Source organism: Myotis yumanensis, unplaced genomic scaffold (genome assembly GCF_028538775.1).
Source record: "Myotis yumanensis isolate MYYU_CA2020_CCGP unplaced genomic scaffold, mMyoYum1.0.hap1 SCAF_9, whole genome shotgun sequence".
Taxonomy (NCBI): domain Eukaryota; kingdom Metazoa; phylum Chordata; class Mammalia; order Chiroptera; family Vespertilionidae; genus Myotis; species Myotis yumanensis.
In genome coordinates, this window is record NW_027223760.1 from 5,256,051 (window position 1) to 5,282,583 (window position 26,533).

Sequence of the window (26,533 nt, forward strand, 5' to 3'; positions counted from 1 at the left end):
AACTCAACAATTTAAACAGACAGGTACTGTGGTCATCTTCGTATTATCAAGTGTACTAAAAAGACATGAGCTCTCCAGAGCTAAAGTTCTAGTAAACTTAGTCCTGATTATTTGTATATTTTTGATTATTTGGAAAATTTTTAAATCTTATTACTCAAAGGAGCTTATTCAAGATAGAATGTGATCTCTGAGGCTCAGACATTTTTTAGGCCTAACACAGAACCTTAGTCAAAGTGAGACCTGAGAATAGTCATTGAGGAAGATTCAATTCAAAATTATCTTGGGCCCTGGCCAGTGTTCTCAGTGGTTAGAACATTGACCCGTGCACTGAAGGGTTTCAGGATTGATTCCAGGTCAGGGGTATGTTACCAGGGTTGCAGGATTGATCAGTCGCCAATGTCAGGGCTCCTGTGGGAGGCAACCAATCGATGTCTCTTTCTCATATCTATGTCTCTCTCTCACCTCCTTCCCTTTCTTTTACTTTCTCTAAAGAAACCAATGGAAAAAATATCCTCAGGTGAGGATCAACAGTTAATTCAACATGACCATGTTCACAGCATTTTATTCTCATTAGCTCCATCAGAAAGTGTCATAATTTTAAAAAAATATAAAATATTTTACACTATGCTATTTCCTTTTGGAACTGATCAAAGTAGTTTATTTTGTCTTAGTAGAATGATGTAGTCCCAAATAATTAAGCTATGATTTTTGAGGACATATATATAGTATAAAATGGATAAACAAGTGAGTAAAGAAGCAGTTTAAATTGGATGAAAAGCCTGGATTGGTGAAAATGCCCAGAGGGGCCAGTAAGGAAAATAAGTTCCAATTCTGATTTTTGTCACTATTTGTCCTTAGGAAATTGCTTAACACTTAGTAGGTTATTTTCCTCTTTAAATCAAAGGAAGTTAATGACAATTATCCTTCAAAGTTCATGAGGTTATTTACATCATAAAATATTAAGAACCATCTGTTCCCCCAATGCCAGCTCCTCTCTGAGCCTCATGTCATCAAAGGAAACCCTCCCAGGCTCAGAGCTCCTGAGTGGACCCTGCATAGCTGTTGAGGATGCTGAAAGCAGAATTAACAGTGGACTTTTTTGCAGCCATGCTTCACAGAGCCCCTCACTGCTGCAGCCAGCATGTCCCTCAGGTTCCCCACCCTTGGTCTCCCATTGCAACACACCCAACCGGGTAGCCCCCCTTGGGCCTTCCTGGGTCCTTTTCCGCTTGTGGCATCAAAGTGCAGTGTAAAGGTGGATCCTCTACACGGCTAAGAAAAGGAAATGCCTTTCTTTAAAGTCTTCTTCCACATTCAGAATAGAAATAAGAAAAGCCTTATTTATTTACTTGCTTGGTTGGTTGGTTGGTTCTTACACAACCTAAAGATGGCATCTGGTTTTCCAATGGTGTGGCCTTGAAGAACTTTGGTGGGCTGGCCCATCCCCTGTCAAACCCGATGGCACAGCCACACCAGCCTCACCTCCCTGCTCTGCAGCTTCTGCCCAAACCCAGCCACTCCCTGGTTTCTCCAAGAGCAGACAGGAACAGTTTAGTTTAGTTTAGTTTAGTTTAGTTTAGTTTTGTTTTTGTAAGAGCCATAAAACATACCAGAAAATGGAATGCAGGACACAAATGCAAGTTGTCAGTCTGCAACCCCAGGAGAGCCCTCACCAGAACCTAACTATGCAGCAACCTGATCCTGGACCGCCAACCTACAGACTGTGGAAGACGCATTTCTGTTGTTTATGAGCCACCTAGGCCATGGTGTTTCCTTTCTTTCTTTTCAGCTGCCCTAATGGAGGAAGAGAGTGTCTCAGTTTCTAAAAAAAAAAAAAAAAAAAAAAAAAAAAAATAGCTGAAAATAAAATGGTTGTTTTCTCTTTGCCATGAATCCATTTTCTACTAAAAATAACCAGCAATTTCTCTATTTTTCAAGAGAGGAGAGGTGCATGGAGACTACTGAAACACTTTAGGACATTTTGAAGTTAGACAAATTAATTTTAAAAAGGTGTGCCTCTAGTCAAAAGGGAGACTTGAAACCTTAAAAAGTGAACTTTGGGCCTTTGCAAAGTTGATAGGGTTCAGTTTAGTGTCATTAAAACTCTGTCTGCAGCCACAGGATTCCTGTGGAAGGAAGTGTTACTTCCTGCTCAGCTCCCGGTTCCTTTCTGTCAGGTGTAGCCCGGCCCTGTGGGTCCTGGCCTGAGTCGGAGCCTGGCAAGTAGCAGGCAGAACAGGACCTAGGTGCTCAGCAGCGTGGCCTCCCCAGCCTTCCCACCACCATCCAATGGCCCAACCAGACCAGCATCCCTGGCTCCCGCTGTCCAGCAGTTGGTCCACCAAGTTCTGAGCTACCAGGCACAGCCACTGCATGGGGCAGAGGAAGTGTCAGACCTCACTAAGATCTCACATTTGAAAAGGAAAGAAAAGTAGTAGCTGGGTTGGACAAAGAGATCCCCAGATCTGACAGTGCCTGTGCCTATGCAGTAGAGAATTCTGGGGCAAAGACTGACCCATAGCTACGTCCTGCTTGGGCAGACACTGGGAGCTCTGCTGAGCTGGGCCTTGGAAGGGCATGGCTTTCTCTCAAAAGCTAACATCGATTCTTGCAGCAGGAAGCTGTCAGCTGGATACTAATTACTGAAAGTGACTCAAGCAAAAATAAAATCTGAATATACCTATAACAAGTACAGAGGTTAAATTAAAATAAAATCCTACAACCAAAGAAAATCCCAGTACCAGATGGCTTCATTGGTGAATTCATTAAAGATTTAAAAAATTAACACCAATACATTGCAGACACTTTTGAAAACCAGGAGAAGAGGAATTGCTTCACCATTCATTCCATGAGATCAGTATTCTTCAAAGATATATCTATACTAATAAAAAGGGTAATATTCTAATTAGACCAGATAGACTGGATGTCTTCTGGACGTCCTTCTGAACAAAGCCACTGTGGTGGGGACCAAGGCAGAGGCAGTTTGGGGCCATCAGGTAGTCAGGCAAAGTGGTTCAGGGAGATCAGGCCAGCAGGGGAGAGCAGTTAGGAGCAATCAGGCTGGCAGGGGAGAGTGGTTAGGGGTGATCAGGCTGGCAGGAGAGCAGTTAGGCCATGTGGCAGGCAGGCAGGCAAGCAGAGGCAGTTAGGGGTGATTAGGTCGGCAGGGGAGAGTGGTTAGGGATGATGAGGCTGGCAGGGGAGAGCAGTTAGGGGCATTAGGCAGGCAGGCAGGCAGAGGTGGTTAGAGGTGATCAGGCAGGCAAGGAGAGGGGTTAGGGAGATCAGGCCAGCAGGCGAAAGTGGTTAGGGGCATCAGGCAGGCAGGGGAGAGTGGTTAGGGGTGATCGGGCAGGCAGGTAGGTGAGTGGTTAGGAGCTAGCGGTCCTGGATTTTGAGAGGGATGTTTGACTGCCAGTTTAGGCCCAATCCTGTGGCATCGGGATTGGGCCTAAACCAGCAGTCGGACATCCCCCGAGGGTTCCCAGATTGGAGAGGGTGCAGGCCAGGCTGAGGGACACGCCCCCCTGACCATGCACGAATTTCGTGCACCAGGCCTCTAGTTTGTGTATATGAGATTCTGTCCTTTAGTGAATAAAAATGACACATCTTTTTTAGACTGTCCTGCTTTGGTTAAAAAAAAACCCACACAAATTAAAACACCTCACTCTCCCTCCTCCCCACTTTATATTAAAAGGCAGGAAAAGTCAATTTAACAACTTTTTAAATTTCTCACATACTTGGAATATTGGATACATTATAGACAAATATCAAGTGTGGACCAAAAAACATTCATGTTACTCCCATCAGATTTAAAAGAAGACATATTTGTGCTTATTTCTGGTATCCATTTGTTTTCTTTGACTATTTAAAAGACTCAATTCAAATTTCCTAGCTTCAGGAAAGGGGCTGTTTTCTTTTGAATGTTCTCCAACTGGTTTTCTTAGCTGTTTACCTTCTGCTGCCTGTTATTTCAGTTGTCTGATTGCTTTCTCTTTCTTTTTCATTCTTGGTTTTCTTTATCTCACAGTCTCTTGATGTTGGCTGAGAAAAGTCGTTTTGTGCTGTGCTTCCTGTTTTGGAGCTTTTGGTCTAATCGTCCTTTGTTTTCTAGGTGACTGTGTTTGAGATTGGCTTATACTTTGCCCTTGTGGTTTCACACTCTGGGTGGCTTCTGGTGCAGCTTGAGACCAGGCACTTGTTTGTTGCTCAGAGTTTTTGAGTCTAAAGGTCATTCCAATATGGGTTCCTCACTGGGCACTTCACTAACAATTGCTGGATAAGTGACCAAGCCCATTAGAAATACTGTGTGAAAATTTCTTCAGGGAAAGGGCACCATAATGCAGAACCTTGTATCTGTTGTTAACACATAGCCTGGTGGCACATTTAACAGTTACATTGAGCTCCTCCTCACCTGGGCACCAAGAAAAGTATGTAAAATGAGAGGCTACTGTTTTGGAAGTAAGTTTTTTTTTGTTGTTGTTGTTGTTTTTTTTTTTTAAGACTCAATACCTTTCTTTATCTTAAATTTTGGATCACATAGCAAGAAACAGCAAGCAAATTTTTGCCTTGAAAAGTGTTTGGCTAAAGGCCAAACTCATCATAAATGGGGTCATTTTAGTCATTGCACTATAGCATTTTCTTCATTTGTTGCAAATAGAAGAGTGTTTGTCCTCCACAGCAGGAAACCATTGTTTTGTTGTCAACTGTACTAACTACTGTTAACTCACCAGCAACTCTTAGATCCTATATCTCTGAATCTGTCCTGGCCTTACATACCTTTGTGGATAAAGTTTCATGATGTTATTGAACTTAAGGGTTTCCCGCTTGGGACATTCCATTTAAGAACAAAAAGTGGTTGTCACAAGGTAGTTTATTTCCTTTAGCAAGAAAAAGAGAGGGGGGGATTCACACCTAAAACTCCCTCTCTCTCCAAAGGGAGGCATATCCAGTGCTTTTATACAGTATTTGCTCAATTAGCATTGATTTCTTCTTGGGAGTTGGCTACAATTGTGGTATTGGGTTGGGTTCCTGTGAAGCTCATTCTTCCTGGAGCTATGCTTGCAAAATATTGTGCTACATTTAAACTCTTAGCAAGAATGCATGGCAGTGTGTGGCTTGCTGTGTGCCATCTACACTTTCTAGGCCCCGGATTCCTCTTTTGTCAGAAATAGACAGATCTCCCAGAACCAATGTGAGTGGATGGAGTAGGAGGCTGTTCACAGCCTTGTAGAAATATGATCCTTGCTGTTACCAGTGTTCTGTGAGGCTAATTCTCAACTCAGCCAGGATGATATCTCCCCCTGACCAGGCTGTTGCTCTTAGAACTTGTATGAAGAGACTAAATTACACCGGGCTGATCATGCTCACTGGTGAGTGAGGGCTGGCCAAGGGTGAGCAGAGACTGAAGTTGTCCCTTCTTGAGCAAGGTCATCCGTCCTCTGAGTGGAAAAGGAGTGAGTGAATGTTGGGACCAGGGGACAGACATGAGGTTGGGAACATTATAACAAAGGAGATTTGCCTCAGCAATGGGTAGCAAAAAGTGGGGGGGGGGGGGGGGGAATGGCCTCTTACCCCTTTCTCTGCGATCCTTCAGTGATAGTGTCCTGAGTGTCTTCCATAACCAGAAACGTTCCTATTCAGACGTAAATTTTTGACTTTGGAGGACAATCAACAAGGTCTTTTCTCAGATTCTGATGATGGTTTAGGGAGTCTTGATACTGCTGATAGGGCATGCAGAAGATATTTTTGTTACCTTTCCATTGGAGTTCCAGCTCAATTCCATTGTGGCCTGAGAACATGGCCCATATGATTTCAATTCTCTTAATTTTGTTGAGATTTGTTTTATGGCTCAGGATATGGCTTGTCTTGGTATATGTGCACCTGAAAAAATGTGTCTTCTGCAAATATTAACTTCTACAAATATTAATAGATTCCTTGATTGAGGTATTAATGGAATTCTTCTAGATCCTTACTCATTTTTTATGTAGCTGTTCTGTCAATTGTTAAGGGGGTGGTGAAGTCTGTAGCTATAATAGTGGATTTTTCTATTTCTCCTTTCAGTTGTCACTTTCTCTTTCTCATATTTCCCATCTCTGTTGCTTGGGAAAACACATCTGTCTGCTTGGTAGAGTGACCTATTTATTACTATATAATGTTCCTCTCTGTCTCTGGTAATTTTCTTTATTCTGAAGTCTAATTTATTTGCTATTAATACAACCATTTCTTCTTCCTTTTGCATGAGTAATATTTGCACCACTTGCCTTTTCTATCCTTTAATTTTCAACATGTTTCTACCATAATATTTGAAAGGACTTTTCTATAAGCAGCATATGGTTGGTTCATGTGTTTTAATCTACTCTCCCAATCTCTGTCTTTTAACTGATGTGTAGGCAGCAAAGATAATCTCTTCCCTAATGGTCTGGATGGCAGCCATAGTAGGGTGTGCCTGTCCTCTGGAATCCCTGGGTGCTCCTCCCTACATTCCCAATCACCTCAATCACTGTCATTTGGGGATTCTTTGAGCTCCATTCCTACCACACCAAAAAGCAATAATCAAGATGCAGCTTCATTGCTCACACTAGACACTTTGCTATTCTTTTTTTCTCATTTGTTTTCATCAGTGACCATCTCCTTCATCAGCAAGAGTTTTCTTGCAAAAAGATATTGACAAGTGGACAAGACCAAAATCAAGATTCCTTATCAGTGCCTCTGCTGGGATCTGTGCAGAACCCTTGGACCACAGTGTCCTTGGCAGCCAAAGGAATGCCAAGTCTCAGCAATTGGCGCTGGCGTTCCTCTTTGTGTTCCCAGAGGTTTCTGGGCAGGGCTTGTGGGCCTCTTGTTCCAATATGTACTCAGCTATTGCAGTTATTTTTCCCTGTTAGATGTCTCGTTAGTAATGGGAAGGCAGAAAGGACCTGAGAATCTCTGCTTGAGAAGGCACCAGGTGGAGGATACTGTAGGGAAGAGATCTGGAATTACCCAGCAGTATTGAGTTTGTATATGAGGGTGGAGATGCTAAGACAGAGCAAGTGTGGGTGAACAGGTGAGCCATGCTAACCTGGCTCATTTTACCTGGGTTAGAGAGTGAACTCCCCCAGGTCTGCATGGAACTCTTTTACTCACCTTGTATCACCAATTCTTAGTCCACAAAGACCTGTTTGCCCTTTCTTTTGAGATTGAAATAAAAATTTCCAAACCTTCTATTTTTTAAAAATTTACCCCTGATTGAAAAGCATACTCTCACCCTATGAGTGTGTCAGTCAGTGAGAAAACTCCTCTTTGGAAATACATTTTCCACAGGGCCTCAGTGGCTCCTAGAGACTCAAGTCTCTGGTTAAAGTTTTCTTGGACTTGTAGAAGACTCTGCATTCACACTGTGAAGGGGTCTGAATGGAGATGGAGGGGGAGGCATCCCTTCCTAGGACAGGGGGAGGCATCCCTTCCTAGTTCAGTGTCTTGTCTTCTTGTGGGTACTCACCCCAATGTGTGTGTGCACTTGGGTGCGTGGTTTTTGCAGAAGGGGTTAAGAATGACAGAGCAGTGTCTTTGTTCAATGGTCATATAAGCAGATGAACAAACATCTACAAATATTGATTTTTGTTAACACAAGTGAATGTCCAAGGCTTTATTCATGCAATTCAGATTCAATTGAAATAAATGGGTCTGGACTGAGGCTTTGTGTTGGCTCTGGCCCTTGGTCCTCTGAGAAGACCAGGGATGATTCCAGGACCTGGGACAGCAGCCTGAGGTCAGTGGAAAACAGGCAAGAGCAACACTTGTTGGGCTCCAGTAAGAAGAGCTCAGGGAGGGCCAGGTCCTATGCGCAGGTTTGAGGGGAGATGGGAATGGGCAGGATTTTTGTCTTTGGATTGGTAGGTTACTGCCAGTGAGGGACACAAGGAAAGCCTGTGGGCCCTGGACCCACAGACACCAGGGAAGAGTGTGATTGCCAGGTGATGGTTCCAAGTCCTACTTATATATATTCTGTCACTCAGGACGGACCTGGTCCACTGCCTGAGACCAGCGTCTGGAGAATAGTACACAAAACAGGAACAGGACACCCAGCAGCATGGCTGTGCGCAACTTCGAAGCCTTCACCCACCCACACAGCCTGCCCAGCAGCCCGCGCCTCTGCACGGGGCTTGCCAGCCTCTCTGCCACCCGTCTCAGCTGCTCCTCGGGGCTGGAGAAGGCCAGCTCCCGTATCAGGCGATACACATCATTGGAGTAGGGAACACCCGCGTGGTCCCGCACCAGGCACTCTACCAGCACTAGCAGCTCCTGCACCTGGTCCTCCAGTTCCCCACGCATTGCCCGGTTGTCGAAGGCGCACACGCGGCCCCCGCACTGGGCCACCAGAGCCCGAAGAGCACGGTTGTCCGTGTCGCGCACGTACTCCTGCAGGGAGCCGCCCGCCAGGTCCTCCTTGCGCGTGAACAGCACGATGGTGCGCTTCACCACGTTGTCTCCAAAAAGGTCCTTGAGCGCGCTCACGGCCTTTTGGTCCTGTGCAGTGAAGCGGCCCAGCTGAGTCACCAGGAGCAGCGCGTGGGGCCCAGGAGCCGACAGCAGGTAGCAGCGGGCTCGCTCCTGGCACCCCGGGTCTGTCTTGGGGACTAGGGAGCTAAAAAGGTCTGGGGTGTCCATGACTTCCACGTGCCACCTGTCCCACTTGCGGCTCCCCACCTCGCAGGTTCTGGTCACCGAAGTGGCTGCGAGTCTGGAGACGAAGCGACTGTGGCCCAGGATGCTGTTCCCGGTGGCGCTCTTCCCAGCCCCTGTCTTCCCCACCAGGATGAGCCTCAGCCGGGGCTCCTGCAGGGCCTGCGTGGTGTCTTCGGAACCTGGAGGACAAGTTATCTGTGAGCTTTCAAACCTTAAAACAATGTATCCTGGTTGTCTGGACCCGGAAGCCCTTGGAACAAGAACAACAGTGCCTCAACTCTGCTTTTCCAACCAAAGCCTTATGAACTCAGGAGGATCTTCACCAAGTATCCCTGTCACCCTGGCTTTACCATGTGCACCTGTAGATGCTCAACACCTGGAGGGGCTTTCTCTAGGGGAGTCCCCTTCATCATTCCAGGCATGACTTCACCTCCATCATCCCTGGTGGTCCACACTCTGCAGAGCTGTCTTTATTTGAGGCTTCAGTGGCCTCTGCCATACTTCTCCCAGATTCCAGCCCAGGAAGATGATCAGGAAGGGGCAGTAGCCTGGGGGTGAAGGGCTATCTGGAGTTCCAGACAGTCTGGGTTTGACTCATAGACCCGCCATTGGCCAACTGTGCCACCTTGGAAGGTACTTAAACTAAGTAATAAACCTTTGCTCAAAAACGGGAATAACAGTAACAAGTTTCTTCTGGGGTGTTGAGAGGATTGGATGAGATCACCTCCTTCCTTCTTCCTTCTGCCTGCTAATCCTGCTGCCTGTTAATCCTGCTGCCTGCTAATGAGACACCTGTTTAACCCTCCATCCTGGTTCTCTAACATTCTACCTGGTGAGTCACATTCCATTTATTGCATGATCTGGTGCCCTCTGCACCCTCTTCTGTATAGATCAGAGTAGGTTTATTATCCTCATTTTATAGTTGGGAAATGAAGGCGTAGTCTAGTCAAGTTCATATCTCTGAAATGGGCAGGGGCAAAGACCAAGCTAAAATGCCTATCTCAGGGCTCTTGCTTTTTCACTTCAGACACCTCAGAGAGCCTTTTGGGGTTGCCTGTTCAGTTCTGAGTTCAACCATTCCTCTCATTACCCAGAACTCACACCTGGGGGCAAGTATGCAGTGCATGTATTCTTACCATAGGCACTTTCTTCATCTCTTGCCATCCTCCGTCCTCCCATGCTTACCTGAAAGAGTCCCAAACACAATTTGTTCATTCATTCATTCATTCATTCATTCCTCAAATAGGTATAACAACCTACATTATATCAGGCCAAATCCAAAGAGGTAGTGACACCACAGTGACAAACTTGTGGTTCCTGTTTCCCCTGAATGTCAGAATAGAGCAGTGATGGCGAACCTATGACATGCGTGTCAGAGGTGACACGTGAACTCATTTTTTTTGGTTGATTTTTCTTTGTTAAATGGCATTTAAATATATAAAATAAATATCAAAAATATAAGTCTTTGTTTTACTATGGTTGCAAATATCAAAAAATTTCTATATGTGACATGGCACCAGAGTTAAGTTAGGGTTTTTCAAAATGCTGACACGCTGAGCTCAAAAGGTGCGCTGTCACTGGAATAGAGGGAAGGACTTTGGAAGGGCTTGGGCTGGGTTTGGACGGATACTGTGAGAGGGTTTGGTGACCTTGGTTTTGCCTTTTCAGGGACGTCAAATGCAAAGGGCAGAGGGGAGATTGTAACATTCTATGTCAGTGAGAAAATTTTAGATATTAAATTTTCCTAGGTAATTCTATGTTAATGATCAAAGCTGTAGATACTACGTCTTTTCAGGAGATTCAGCAGCCTAGGGAGACTTTGGAAAACCATGAGAAGTTGAAAATTTGGCAAGGACAAGGGAAACACTTAGGTAGTTGGCCTAGGACACAGACAAGAAGAGAATTGGAATTTTTGTTTTGGAATTTGGAGAAGAAACCTATGTTCCAGGTGATCTGCAGCCTCTGACTCTGCTCTCAGGAGTCAAATCACTGTCCTGTTTCAATGTGTTTAAATTTGTTCCGTGTCCTGGAGAGATTGGGACACGCCCCCACATCAATTCCTGATATCCTGCCCCCAAGCTGAGACTTCTACAAGTAAAGTGGTTCTAGCCAATCAGTCAGTATTTAATACAATCAAACACTGTGTGCTCACCCAGTCCCTGTGCACAGTGCAGTCTGTCCTCAGTCTGCCTCTCCAGCCTCAGGACAATGAAGCCACTCAATTACATGCTCCCCAGAGCAGAATCTGGCCTTTCCCAGCTGCCTTGTGCCCTCAGGCCTGTGGCTGTTCAGCCTCCCTGACACTTTATCTGAGTCCTTTCTGTACTTTTCCTTCCATTTAAAATTCTACCTCTTCATGTTGTCCACCTGGTTACCACAGGTTATTGTGTTCTCTGCAGTTGGCACTGCACAAGGAGAAGCAAAGGACAAGGCAGGCTGAATACCTTGTCTCTTGCCAAAAGACTTAGATGATGGGCTGTCCTGGTCCTCAATTCAAAGGTGTTCATGTATCTGCAGGAACTCCCCTCACGCCCAAAGACTTAAGTCATGTTCACTCCCATGGAAATCAACACAATCCCATGATTGAAACCAGAGCAGAAATAGAGATAGAGCTACAGGGGCAGTGAAAAGACAAGGCATTTAGCTAATGTAAGGAATTCTGGCTATAGGAGATGAGAAGGTACAGGGAACTCACAATATTATAGGATTCCAGGGAAGGATAAATAGAGAAACTAAGACAGTTAAGTTAACACAAGGCCAAACAGTGTGGGCAATTTACATCCAGCTTGTAACTCACGAACCATTATCTTTCCCAGCCAAGAACACAAGAGAAAATGGTTAAAAAAACCTCCTTAATGAGAGAATGCAGAAAGTGAGGGGGAAAGGGAAAATGAACAAAAGGGCAGATTTACTCCCTAAGCAGAGAAGCCAGCAGTCTCAAGGCTTGGCAAGATAAAGTTGCCAGGTGCTTCTCAGGAATTCTGGGAAGGCCACAACAAAGTAAAAACAGGAACCTTGATAATTAATCTGTACCAAAATAGTTAGCAGAGGAATTTAGTCATCAGGTGGTTATATAACCCCTCACACCCCCACCCAACTTGCTCTTCAGATTATTTGAGAGCCCTTCTGAGCTTCATAAGGCAGATTTATAGGTTTGCTTGTTTGCTTTTTCAATAAAGGTGCATGCTTTAATAAACTGGCTTTTCACAATGCAGTCAAGATCTCTCACATAAATTCATTCATATGAGAAGACAAAGATCAAGACTGGGAACAGCCCTCTTCCACTGACTCAGGGTGCTGTCCGGTAACACCACTCTGGTGTCTTAGAGAGCTATCTTTAACAACAGTACCTGTGGGTACGCCCTCTAGAACTTCCCGAAGAGTTTGGAGTGGGATCTAGAAAGTTCCAGAGAAAGGTCCAGAAAGCAAAATATGGGGTCACAAACACATAATATCATAGAAGAATGGAAAACACATAGGATCTTATATGTTAAACCTCCAAGGGACCAAGTCTATTCATTTAGTCCAGTGTTTCATAAACATCCTGTTTTTGGTATTTTCCTTCTTTTTGGTCAGCTCCTCCACAACAGCTTGCATGACATGGTTGTGGGTGAGCCACATAGTCAGCCAGCCTGAGAGGAGACTCCATCCATGAATGGGACAACAATATTTAAGATTGAACTATAGCAGGAGAACCAAAATAACTCAAGTTAAGGGCTATCATAGAACACTGTGCTTAGGAAATTTAGGAGACTTCACCACTGGGTCTCACAAAACACCTGCTACATAAGACCACCCCCAAAATTCAGGAGGCATAGCAGTTTGATCTAATACATAGAGACAAACACAAAATGGAGAGACAAAGAAACAACTCCCAAATGAAAGAAAAGGAGAAATTGCCAGAAAAGGAACTAAATGAGATGGAGGCAAGTCAGATAAATACTCCAGAGTAATGGTTATAAAGGTGCTCAAACAATTCAGTGAGAACTACAAGCAATATGAATAATAAAGAAATTAATGAGTCTATTAAGGGATTTAATAAGATCTACACCAACATGAAAAGAGAGGTTGAAAGAATAAATGAGAATCAATTGGAAATGAGTAACAACATAACTGAAATAAAGAATACCATGGAGGATTCAACAATAGACTAGAAAAAGGTGAGGACTAAATCAGTGAATTGGCAGAAAAGGTAGAAAAAACACCCATTCAGAGCAGCAAATAAAAAAATATTAAAAAGCAGGAGGAGAGTTTAAGGGAGATTTTGGACAGCATGAAATAAACAAACAAAATCCACATAATAGGGGTGCATGGAGGAGAAAAGGCTGAGCAAGCAATAGAAAACCTGTTTGAAGAAATAATGATAGAAAACTTCCCTGACTTGGGGAAGAAAAAGTCACACAATCCAAGAAGCACAGAGAGTCCCAATAAAGATGAACCCAAAAAGACTCAACCAAGGCTAATCATAATTAAAATGGCAACATTAAAGACAAAGAAAGAATCTTAACAATTGCAAGAGAGAGACAGAAAGTTACCTACAAGGGAACTCCCATTAGACTATCAGCTTATTTCTCAATAGAAACACTTCAGGCCAGAAGGGAGTGTCATGAAGTATACAAAATAATAAAAAGCAAGGGACTGAATCCAAGACTACTCTATCCAGCAAGGTTATCATTCAAAATTTAAGTTGAAATTAGGAGTTTAGCAGACAAAAAAATGCCAGTGGAGTTTATTATCATCAAACCAGCAATGAAAGAAATGCTTAAAAGGACTGTTGTAAAACGAAGAAATAGAAAGGGAAAAAGGAACATAGGCATAAAGAATAAAAATGGCAACAAACAAGTGCCTATCAATAATAACATTAAATGTAAATGGATTAAATGCTCCAATAAAAAGACATAGGGTAGCTTAATGGAGAAAACAAGACATATCCTATATAATAAAAGCATAATATGCAAATAGACCAAATGGTGGACCGACCAGTTGCTATGATGTGCACTGACCACCAGGGGCAGACACTCACTGTGGTCAGTGTGCTCCTACAGAGGGAGCACTGCTCAGCCAGAAGTCAGGCTCATAGCTGGCGAGCACAGTGGCAGTGATGGGAGCCTCTCCCACCTCTGCTGCAGGTGGACGATAAGGAGCGATGGGTCCAGGACTGCAAGAGCCCCAGATTGCGAGAGGGATGTCTGACTGCTGGCTTAGGCCCGATCCCCTCAGGGGTCATCGGGCCTAAGTTGGCAGGTGGACATTTCCCGAGGGGTCACGGACTGTGAGAGGGCACAGGCTGGGCTTAGGGACATGAATCTCTAATATATATTAGTATATATATATTTGTATATATATATATATATATATATATATATATATATATATATATATACTAGAGGCCTGGTGCATGAAAATTCATGCACTGCAGGGGGTGTCACCCAGTCCGCCCTGCTCTATCTCACAGTCCAGGAGCCCTCAGGGATGGGAGGTGATCCGGTGATCAGGGGAAGGTGACACCCATCACATCTCTGCTGCTGCCATTGCCAGCAGCATAAGCCTTGGCCAGCCCTGGTTACCTGAGCCTCAGGCAGCCCTGGGCGGCTGGTCAGCTGCCATCTGAGGCTTGCCTGCACCTCAGGTGTTGGCTGGGCAGCCACCATCCGAGGCTTACCTGTGCCTTGGGCCATCCCTGGGCGGCTGGGCAGCTGCCATCTGAGGCTTGCCTGTGCCTTGGGCCCACCCTGGGTGGGTGGGGGGCTAAGGGGACTGGGTGACTCTGGAGGCAGGTGTGCAGCAAGGCCGGGCCCACCTGGGGGCAGGCCCAGCCTTGCCATGTGCCTGCCACCCCAGTGGGGCTGAGGGGACTGGGCACCGCCATCTTGTGGCTGTGGGCACCGCCATCTTTGAGGGCAGGACAGTCAATTAGTATATTTCCTCATTATTGGCTGTGGGCACTGCCATATTTGAGGGCAGGGCAGTCAATTAGCATATTCCCTCCTTATTGGTTGTGGGCGCCACCATCTTTGAGATGGCGTGAGGGTCAATTAGCATATTTCCTCTTTATTAGCTAGGAGATATATATGTATAATTACAAGAGACCTACCTCAGAACAAATGACTCACACAGACTGAAAATGAAGGAATGGGAAAAAATTTTCCAGGCCAATGGAAATAAATATAAATTTGGTGTAGCAATACTCATATCAGACAAAATAGACTTCAGAGTGAAGGCCATAACAAGAGCTAGGGAAGACCACTTCATAATACTAAAGGGCTATATACAACAAGAGGATATAACTCTGATAAATATGTATGAACCCAATATAGGAGCACCTAAATATATAATAAAACTTCTGGAGGACTTAAAAGGAGAGATAGACAGGAATACAATCATAGTAGGGGACTTTAATACTCCAAACACTTTATTGATCTTCTAGTAAAAAAATCAACAAGGAAACAGCAAACCTAAATGACACACTAGTTCAGATGGAATTAACTGACTTTTCAGAACATTTCACCAAAGCTACAGAATATATATTCTTCTTAAGTGCACATGGGACATTTTCAATGATAGACCACATGTTTGGACACAAGCTAAATTTCTACAAATTCAAGATTAAAATTATGTCAAGCATCTTCTCAGATCACAGTGTCATAAAATTAGAAATCAGCTATAATAAAAACACTAAAAAACATTCAAACACATGGAGTCTAAATAGCATGCTGTTAAAAAATGAATAGGTTACCAAAGAGATCATCAAGTAGAAATAAAAGAAGAAATAAAAGACATCCTGGAAACAAATGAAAATGAACATACAACAACCCCAAATGTATGGGACTCAGCAAAAGCAGTCCTGAGAGGAAAGTTCATAGCACTACAGGCCTCCTCAAAAAATAAGGAAAACTTCTAATAAGCTATCTAACCCAACAACTTAAATAATCAGAAAGAGAACAACAAGAAAAACCCAGAGTAAGTAGAAGGGAGAAAATAATAAAGACCAGAGCAGAAATAGATGACATAGAGACCAAAAAACCAAACCAAACCAAAACAAAATAATACAAAAGATCAATAAAACCAAGAGCTAGTTTATTGAAAGAATAAACAAGATTGATGAAGTTCTAGCCAGATTCACCAGGAAACAAAAAGAGAGGACTCAAACAAAATCAGAAGTGAAAAAGGCAAAGAAACAACTGACACCACAGAAATACAAAGGATCATAAAAAAATTACTATGAATGACTGGGAAACCTGGATAAAAGGGACATATTCTTAGAAAAGGACAATATTCCAAAAATCAATCAGGAAGAATCAGAAAACCTGAATAGTGTGATAACTACTGATGAAATTTAATCAGTAATCATTTAAAAAAAAAACACCTTCCAGTAAACAAAAGCCCTGGTCCAGACTGGACTTCACAGGGGAGTTTTACCAAACATTCAAAGAAGAAATAATACCTATCCTCCTCAAATTATTCCAAAAAATTCAGGAGACAGGAGCACTTCCAAGCTCTTTCTATGAGACAGTATTATCCTAATTCCAAAACCAGACAAAGACATTGCAAAGAAAGAGAATTATAGGATATAGAATTATATCCCTGATGAACAAAGATGCTAAAATCCTCAATTAAATATTATCAAATCAGATCCAGCAACACATTAAAAAGTTTTATTCCAGGGATGTAAGGCTAGTACAGTATTCACAAATCAATAACTGTGATACATCACATAAACAGATTACAAGACAAAAAGCACATGATCATATCAATTGATGCAGAAAGAGCATTTGACAAAATTCAACACTTTTTAAAATAAAAACTCTCAGCAAAATGGGAATAGAGGGATCATACCTTAATATAATAAAAACCAGATATCACAAACCTGCAGCCAACATCATACTCAATGGGAAAAAATAAAATAAAATAAAAATAAAAAAGAAACAAGACAGGGGTGCTCACTTTCACTACTCTTCTTCAACATAGTACCAGAAGTCTTAGCTATAGTGATCAGACAAGAACAAGTAAGAGACATCCAAATTGGAATGGAGAAAGTCAAACTATCATTATTTGCAAATGACATGATATTGTACATAGAAAACTCTAAAGACTCCATAAACATACTTCTAGATTTAATAAATGAATTCAGCAACATAGCAAGCATACAAAATTAATGCAGAAATTGATGCCATTTTTATCCAACAATATGGAACTCTCAGAAAGAGAAACTAAAAAAGCAATCCCTTTTACCGTTGCAAGAAAAAATTTAAGATACTTAGGAAAAATTTAACCAAGGTGGTAAAAGACCTATACTCAGAAAACTATAGGACATTGAAAAAAGAGATAGAGGAAGATATCAACAAGTGGAAGAATATACTATGCTCATGGATTGGTAGAATCAACATAATTAAAATGTCTATACTATCCAAAGCAATTTATAGATTCAATGCAATCCCTATTAAAACACAAATGACATATTTTACAGATCTAGAACAAACACCCATAGAATTTACCATTATATGAAAATAAAAAAATACCCCTGAATAGCACAGCCATCTTGAGAAAAACAACAAAGTTGGAGGAGTCACAATACCAGATATCAAGTTATACTACAAAGCCACTGTGCTCACGACAGCCTGGATCTGGCACAAGAACAGACATATAGACCAATGGAAGAAAACAGAGATCCCAGAAATTGGCCCAAGCCACTATGCTCAATTAATATTTGAAAAAGGAGGCAGGAGCATACAATGGAGTAAAGATAGTCTCTTCAGTAAATGGTACTGGGAAAATTGGACTGATACATACGAAAAATGAAACTAGACCACCAATTTACACCATACTCAAGAATAAACTCAAAATGGATAAAAGACTTAAATGTAAGAGGTGAAACCATAAAAACCTCAGAAAAAACCATAGGCAGCAATCTCAGATATCTATGATAGCAATGTGTTTACCAATACATCTCTTAGGACAATGGAAACTAAGAAGAAAATAAACAAATAGACTATGTCAAAATAAAAAGCTTCTGCACAGCTAAAGAAGCCACCAACAAAATGACAAGAGAGCCCAGTTCATGGGGAACAGATTTTCCAATAATACATTTGATAAGGGGTTAATCTCCAAAATATATAAGAATCTCATACAACTTAACAAAAGGAAGACAAACAATCCAATTAAAAAATGGGCAAAGAACCTAAACAGACACATCTCTACAGATAGCTAAGAGATAGATGAAAAAATGCTCAAAGTCACTAATCATCCAAGAGAAGCAAATCAATACGACAATGAGCTATCACCTCACACATGTCAGAATGGTTATCATCAACAAATCAACAAACGACAAGTGCTGGCAAGGATGTGGAGAAAACGGAATCCTTGTCCACTTCTAGTGGGAATGCAGACTGTGCAGTCACCGTGGCAAACAGTATGGCGTTTCCTCAAAATATTAAAAATTGAACTCCCATTTGACCCAGTGATCTCACTTCTAGTAATATATCCTAAGAAACCAGAAACACCAATCAGAAAGAATATATGCACCCCTATGTTCATAGCAGTTTAACTTACAATAGCTAAGATCTGGAAATAGCCCAACTGCCCATCAGAAGATGAGCGGATAAAAAAACTGTGGTACATTTACTAGTACACAATATATTACTATGCAGTTATAAAATAGAAAGAACTCTTACCTGTTGCAACAGCATGGATGGACCTGGAAAGTATTATGATAAGGGAAATAAGCCAGTCAGAGAAAGATAAGTATCACTTGATCTCACTCATATGTGGGATCTAATGAATAAAATATTTCCATATACATAGAAAGGTGGAACAGACTGTTGAACCTCAGAGGGAAGGTGGGGGAGGGTGGATGGGTGGGAAGAGATCAACCAAACAACTTGTATGCATATACGCATAACCTATGGACACAGACAACAGGGTGGTGAAGGCCTGAGGTGGAGTGCAGGGGTGGGCTAGAAGAGGTCATTGGGGGAGTAAAGAGGACATATGTAATACTTGTAACAATAAAGATAAAAATAAAAGAAAAAGAAAGAAATCTCTTTGTCTTGTCGGATATGCAGGTGGGGAGCCTTTGCTGTCTTCTAAAGCATGTTTTGGCTCCTGCAGGAGAGTAAGCAGACCCCTTTCTTCCTTGTTAGGGGAGTGGGTTGGGAGAGGGCTTAGTCTGAGCAAGAGAGTGGGCATCCAGGCTGCAGGAGATGGTTGCCACTTCTCCTCAAGCTGCTGTGTGTGAAACCCAGGCATCCTTACACACCCAGGAGTGTGGAGTTACTCTTTCTACTAGTAGATCCCACTGCCCTTCCTGGTACCTACTAGAATGGAGGTGCTCACTCGGTGAGCTTCTTGGAGGCACTGAATTCTTCCAGGTCGTCACGGCTCCTACTCCCTGGCCCACTCCCTTCCCCTGTTGGCGCTCACCTTTCCTGCAGAATCAGTGACAGGCTCTGAGACTGGCACAGAAGGCCCTGACCTACTGCTGTCCTCCAGTTGTGAGTGCAGCAGGCTCTTCCTGCCAGCACATGGGGAAGTGTCCTGCCTCTCAGAACTCAGAGGCAGGAAGCCCAGGGAGGGGGGCCCAAGGGTGACAACTTAAAGAGACAGGAACATTCACCAGTGAGGCAGTGGGATGGGAAATGTCCACTGGGAAACCCAGCTTTGGACTGCAGTGATGTTCTCAGAAGGTCCCTGTGACACCAGCACTTGTCCCCTCATGGGCTATAACCTCAGAGGAGAAGAGAATTTTACGTTTCTGAGGCCTGTTTTCACTTCTAGCCTTGATCATGAATCTTAACCGCATTTGCCTTTTAGGTCTTTTCCTATAAAATGGACTCTTGAGAGCCTCCTTCTCTGGGAGAGTGCCACGAAGGTGGTCCTGGTGCCAGGAATCATCTGCGAAGTCTTCTGGTTCTCAAAGGAAAGGAAGGCCTTTTCACTATTAAAAATGGGAGAACAGGGAGAGGATGAACACTTTCCTTCAGGGTTTACTCTAGGCATCTCTGTATGTCTCTCCCACCAGAGGGTCATGAGAAAGGTGGGGAAAATAGCCAGTAACTGTGTGGAGGGAGGGAAGGGGCTACAACAGGATTATGCTGATAGGGGGCCTGACCTGGTTAGGTCATTAACAAGGATGTGACCATGCCTAACTCACTCACACTCTCTGAGTTGACTTTTCCCATATATAGTGATGGGTTTTACTTAGTGTGAAGCTAAGGGTCTGGGGTTTAATTTCACCCATTCGTGACAGTTTCTTATCTCTAGTGAAGAATCCAACTCCCACTAATTCAACTAGTTTTCCCCCAGCTTTCTTGAGATATAATTGACATGTAACATTGTGTAACTTTAAAGTATGTGACATGTTGATTTGACACGTTTACATATTGGAAAAAATAATCACCACCTTAGCATTTGCTAACACCTGTTTCAGGTCCCATATTTACTATAAGTTTTCTGTGGTGAGAACATTTATGATCTATTCTCTTAGCAACTTTCAACTACATAATACAGGATTATTAACTGCTAGAGGCCTTATGCACGAAATTCGTGCAAGAGTAGGCCTTCCTTCCCCAGCTGCCAGTACTGGGTTCCTTCTGGCACCCAGGACCCGGGCTTCCCTCCAGCCAATGGCAGGCCCCTGGGACCTGGGCTTCCCTCTGGCTCTGGCATCATCAGGAAAGACCTCTGGAATGATGTCTAATCTAATATTATACTTTTATTATTATATATTATTATAGACTAGAGGCCCGGTGCATGAAATTTGTGCACTGGGGGAAGGTGTCCCTCAGCCCAGCCTGCACCCTCTCCAATCTGGGACTCCTCAGGGGATGTATGGTTTAGGCCAGCAGTCAGACATCTCTCTCACAATCCGGGACTGCTGGATCCCAACCGCTCAGCTGCCTCTTGCCTGATTGCCCCTAACTGCTTCTTCCTGCCATCCTGATCACCCCCTAACCACTACTCTGTCAGCCTGATCAATGCTGCTCCTCTGCTGGCCTTATCACCCCCAACTGCCCTCCCCTGCTGGCCAGATTTCCCCCAACTGCCCTCCCCTGCTGGCCTGGTCGCCCCTGCTGGCCATCTTGTGGCTGTGGGCGCTGCCATCTTTGAGGGCAGGGCAGTCAATTAGCATATTCCCTCCTAATTGGCTGTGGGTTCCACCATCTTTGCAATGGCATGAGGGTCAATTACCATATTCCCTCTTTATTAGATAGGATAATCACTATGCTGTGTATTTGATCTCCAGAACCTATGCATCTCTAACTGGTATTTTGTACTGTTTAACATTTCCCCATTTCCCCCATCCACTAGCCCCTGGTAATCAAGGTGTGATTCCTGGTAATCAAGGTGTGATTCCTGCCTGAATTGTGGGCTCAATCCCCAGTAGGGGGTGTGCAGGAGGCAGCCAATTGATGATTCTCTCTCATTATTGATGTTTCTCTCTCTCTTCCTCTCCCTTTCTCTCTGAAATCAATAAAAAATATACTTTAAAAAAGTGATATCATTTAACACATTGTATGCGGGTAGCTTTCATCAGGCGCTAACAGGTGGCGCGTGGCGCGGGCCATTTTTGCTAATTTTTTTGCGCAAATGGCAACGTTCAGTAAAATTATGATAACTTTAGTTTACGTATTTATATGTTACCCGCATTCTACTGCTAGTCTATAAAAAAAAAAAGTATTAAGATGGCTCCCGCGGAGTACGCGCAATTCACGCGAGCCGACTTAACTCGTTTCTCGCAACCCAAGTGATAATATAGTAGCCCGGTGCATGTAATTCATGCACATAAAAAGAGAATTAATTGCCCTAACCGGTTTGGCTCAGTGGATGGAGCATTGGCCTTCAAACTCAAGGGTCCTGTGTTCTATTCCGGTTAAAGGCATGTGTCCTGGTTGCGGGCACATCCCCAGTGGGGAGTGTGCAGGAGGCAGCTGATCGATGTTTCTCGTAGATGTTTCTAACTCTCTATCCCTCTCCCTTCCTCTCTGTAAAAAATCAATTAAATATATATATTTTTAAAAAGGGAATTAATTAGTGGAGATATTTTAATATTGCTATTTGCCCTTTCTTTATAATAGAAGTGTGAGAGATGAAAGGAAATTAATAAAATATATATGAAAATAATATATAAATTTATTAATAAATAAACAGTAACAAAAGGATATAACAACAGAGGCTTGATATAAAAACTACAAAAACATGATATGAAAACAAAAACATGGTATAAAAACAACAGTGATGCAAACAATGACTGATAAAGTGATTAAACTTATTCTGATATCTCCCTGTATACCATATTAAGAGTGAAAACACTTTCAGAGTGCTTGACTAATTTACCTTGTGATGAAGTATTTAAAACTTTAACTGTAGCATCATCACATGCTCTTCAAACTTGAGAGAAAGCAACATATAACTGACCATGTTCGAAATATGCCTACTTTGTCTAGAGTTTGTTCTTGTGATTTATTAATAGTCATCACAAATGCTGTCATCACGGGAAACCATCATCCAATCAATTTAAATGGGAGGCCCGTGTCAGATGGGGACAAATTAATTCTTGGAATCGGAACAACCTCTCCCTCTGCAGATCCTGTTAATACTTCAGCTTCGATAATGTTAGGTCATAATCTTTTGATAATAAGTCTGGTACCATTACAAAGACCCCATTTACTGTTGAGATTTCTCAATAGCATGATGATTGCACCTACTTTCAAGTTTAACTTATGACACAGCATTCCCGAAGGAGTAATACTATTCAGAAATTCGATGGGAAAATTTTCCTTTTCAGCATCATCTGTGGAATCAATGGAATCATCACTCAAATATGTGTGACAATCTCCATTGAGTATATCCAAAATTTCTTCACTTAATTTTTGAACATGCTCATTTTTTGGACAAAGAATTGCACATTTAGATATATTTTTAATATTATCTATAGATATAGTATTTCTAAAGGTAGCTTCAATAATAGATCCATTACAAATTATTTCACTTCCACGCTCCACTCCGAGGGTGTGTTCCTGCCTGAAATCTCACCCTCCAGGAAACAGCTGGGGGAGGGTGCAGCCATTTCCAAAACGATCCCCTGCAGGTCGAGCTTCTGGCTGTGATGTTACACCCAGGGTTTTTATATAAGTAGATTTATTATCCTCTCTATGCCCTAATTTCACTTAGCAAATGCTCTCAAGATCCATTTGCAAATGGAAACATGTTCTTCTAATCCTCATGGCAGAATACACACAGACACACACACACACACACACACACACACACACACACGTCAAAAGTAGCTATGCAGTTGTGAGTATTCAAAATACAGTTTATTCCTATATAATTATTTATTGTTTCTTGTATTGTTTCTTGTACTCACAACTGTAAATGTCTTTCCCACCCCTGTAGATATATATCTCTCACATAATCTTTATCTCTTCGTCTGTAGACAGGGTGTTTCCATATCTTGGCTATTGTGAATAAATGCTGCAATGAACATGGGAGTACAGATGGCTTTTCCAGATCCTGTTTTCATTGCCTCTTGATAGATTTCCATATGGATCATGGAGAGTTTTTTTTTTTTTTTGATAACTCTCCATACTGTCTTCCATAGTGACTGCACCAATTTATATTCCCACCAATAGTGTATAAGTTTTCCCCTTTCTCCAAATCCTCACCTACACTTATAATATTTTATCTATACTAATAAAAGGGTAACATGCAAATTCACCATCACTCTGCAACAACAATGGCAGTGCCCATAGCCACAAAGATGGTGGCGCTGGCCAGAGCCATGAAACCGCTGGAGTGGGCAGGGGGCTTGGTTTACTTCATCGCCCCAGCCAAGCCTCCTGCAAGCCCTGGCCAGCTGCAGAGGGCCTGGCTCTGGGCGGTGGCCACAGAGCCAGCTGGGGCAGGAGGGATGCTTGGTTTCCCTCAGGCTTGAGGGTTGGCTTCCTTTGTAGCCCCAGCTGGCTCCTTGGCTGCCACCCAGACAAAGCCATAGTGGCAGGGCTGAGGCAGAGGAAGTTACAAGCAATCAGGCCAGGAGGGGAGGGCAGTTGGTGGTGATCAGGCTGGTGGTGGGGACAGTTGGGGGTGATCATCCTGGCAGGGGTGCAGTTGGGGGCAATCAGGCCAGAAAAGGTGGGCAGTTGGGGGTGAGCAGGCTGGTATGCAGAGTGTTTAGGGATGATCAGGTAGGCAGGAAGGTGAGCTGTTAGGAGCCAGTGGTCCTTGATTGTGAGAAGGATGTCCTACTGCCTAAACTGGCAGTCGGGCATTGCTGAAGGGGTCCCATATTGGAGAGGATGCAGGCCGGACTGAGGGACACCCCCCGCTCCCCCTTCCGCTGTCCTCCCATGCATGAATTTCATGCACCAGCCACTAGTCTTTTACATAGTAAACATTCTAACAGGTATGATATCTCATTGATGTTTTGATTTGCATTTTCCAGATAATTTGTGATATTTGGCACCTTTTCGTGTGGCCATTAATATGTCTTTTTAGTAAAAATGTCTATTCAGTTTCTCTGCTCATTTTTTAAAATTGGAGTGATTGGGGTTATAGATTTATATGATTTCTCTATATATTTTGGATATAAACCACTTATCAGATATATGGCTGACTCCCATTCTATAGATTGCCATTTCATTTTGTTGATAGATTCCTCTGCTGAGCAAAAGATTTTTACTTTGATGCAGTCTCATTTATTTGTTTTTGCTTTTGTTTCCTTGCTTTTGGTGTCAAATCCAAACAATAATTGCCACAATCAAAATCCCTTTTTTTTTCTTCTAGGAAATTTATGATTTCAGATCATATGTTGAAGTCTTAATCCATTTGGAGTTGAATCTTGAGTATGGTGTCAGATTGGAGTCCAATTTTATTCTTTTGCTCATAGCTATCCAGTTTTCCCAGCACCACTTATTGAAAAGACTATCTTTTCCCCATTGTATATTCTTTATTCATTTGTTGTAAATTAATTGACCATTCATTTCTGGGGTCTCAGTTTTCTTCCACTGATTATTATGTCTGTTTTTATGCCAATACCACACTGTTTTGATTAGGATGGCTCTGTAATATAGTTTGAAACCAGGATGTGTGATGCCTCCAGCTTTGTTATTTTGTCTTAAGACTGCTTTAGCTATTCAGGAACTTTTGTGTTTCTATAAAAATTTTAGAATTGTCTTTTTCTATTTCTGTGGAAAATGCCATTGGAATTATTTTTGTTAAAAGAACCTTTATTATACATTTATAGTAGCCCCTCGTGCTCTCATGCTTTCTTGCCAGATGCCTTGGGAGCAGCAGGTGCTTTCTGGGCTGGGGCTTTCGGACCCTTTTGAGCTTTTGGAGGCGCTGCCTTCTGGCCTGCAGGATTCTGGGCTGGAACCTTCTGGGCAGGAACCTTCTGGGCTGGAGCCTTCTTGCCTGCAATGGTCACCTTTTTTGCTGGAACCTTTGCAGCAGCTGCAGCGGCACCTTTAGCAGCAGGTGCTTTGGGAGAAGCTTTCAGGAGAGCTGCCTTTTGAAGCTTCCTAACTTCAAGCTTGATTATTCAGTTCCTCATTTTCTTTGCCTTCATTACTTTTTAACGATCAAAATCTGTCATCTTGGCTTTCATTTCTTTGGCTTCACTCTTCTTGGCCCATCTTGTGGCTGCCCATTTTGTATTGATATCTGCCTTCTCCCAGGCTTGTCGAACATACTTCTGGTGGGCACTGTGTGGGAACTTAAGGATGAAGTCAGTGAGCTGCATGTATTTGAAAGGCATAGCCTGTCTCCTTACTTGCGTGCAAGGTCCATCAACTAAAGCCCTGTTCTGATCAATAACATCTACGATCGCGACCAGCTTCCTGGCATGAGGCCCAAAGGAGATGTAGGCCACCCAGCCAACCTTCACAAAGTGCCTGAACACCATGTTGGTGGCGCTTGGCGAGAAGGAACGAGGCCCACCCAACCATGCACATGCGTAAGAAACACCATTGGAATTTTGATAGAAATTTCATTGAATCTGTAGATCACTTCAAGCACTATGGACATTTGAAAAAGAATAATTCTTCCAGTCCATAAACACAAAATATCTTTCCATGTATTGTGTCTTCTTTAATTTCTTTCATTAGTGTCTTTTAATTTCCAAGGTCTTTCAATGTTTGGGTAAAATTTACCCCTAGGTATTTTATTCTTTATGATTTTACAGTAAATGGGATTGTTTTCTTAATTTATCTTTCTTATAAATCATTATTAGCATATAAAAATGAAACTGATTTTTAATATTTTATATTGATTTTGTATCCTGCAAATTTACTGAATTTGATTATTATTTCTCATAACTTTGTGTTGTTTTTGTGAAGTTTTTAGGACTTTCTGCATATAAGATCATGTTATTTTCAAATAGACAAATTTACTTTTTCATTTCTGATTTGGATGCCCTTTTTCATGCATAATTGCTCTGGTTATGATTTCTAGTACTATCTATAATAATAAAAGCATAATGTGTTAATTAGACTGGACAGCTGAACAACCTTCTGGATCACCTTTCGGACAAAACCGGGGCTGTGAGGGCTGAGCTCCTTCCATGAATTCCATGCATAGAGCCTCTAGTCCTATATAATAAATAGGTAATATGCAAATTGACCATCACTCCAACACACAAGATGGCTTTCCCCATGTGGTCAAAGATAGACACCACAAGATGGCCAGTAGGGGAGGGCAGTTGAGAGGGACCAGGTCTGGAGGGGAGAGCAGTTAGAGGCGACCAGGCCAGCAAGGAAGGGCAGTTTGGGGTGACAGGGCTGGCAGGGGAGGGCAGTTGGGGGCAACTGGGCCAGCAGGGGAGCAGTTAGGCATTGATCAGGCTGGCAGGGGAGTGGTTAGAGGT

The 26,533-nt window shown here is 42.8% G+C and overlaps 1 protein-coding gene and 1 pseudogene across 4 annotated transcripts; both read right to left on the minus strand.

Annotated features, from left to right (window-relative positions):
* Positions 1 to 7,615: 7,615 nt before the first annotated feature.
* LOC139016086 (GTPase IMAP family member 1-like) lies at positions 7,616 to 19,192 on the minus strand. Of its 4 annotated transcripts, none has more exons than XM_070423693.1 (4): positions 19,090 to 19,192; positions 18,342 to 18,364; positions 9,807 to 9,855; positions 7,616 to 8,849 (listed from the first exon to the last, which is right to left on the minus strand). In XM_070423693.1, exons 2-4 carry the CDS (start codon positions 18,354 to 18,356, stop codon positions 7,993 to 7,995), a joined length of 921 nt encoding a protein of 306 aa, XP_070279794.1. In that variant the 5' UTR covers positions 18,357 to 18,364; positions 19,090 to 19,192; the 3' UTR covers positions 7,616 to 7,992. The 4 variants fall into 4 exon arrangements, with proteins under 4 accessions (XP_070279794.1, XP_070279796.1, XP_070279797.1 ...); XM_070423695.1 differs by lacking the exon at positions 19,090 to 19,192 and adding an exon at positions 18,985 to 19,083; XM_070423696.1 differs by lacking the exon at positions 18,342 to 18,364.
* A 5,700-nt stretch (positions 19,193 to 24,892) lies between these two features.
* LOC139016691 (large ribosomal subunit protein eL14-like) lies at positions 24,893 to 25,573 on the minus strand (annotated as a pseudogene).
* Between the last annotated feature and the right edge of the window lie 960 nt (positions 25,574 to 26,533).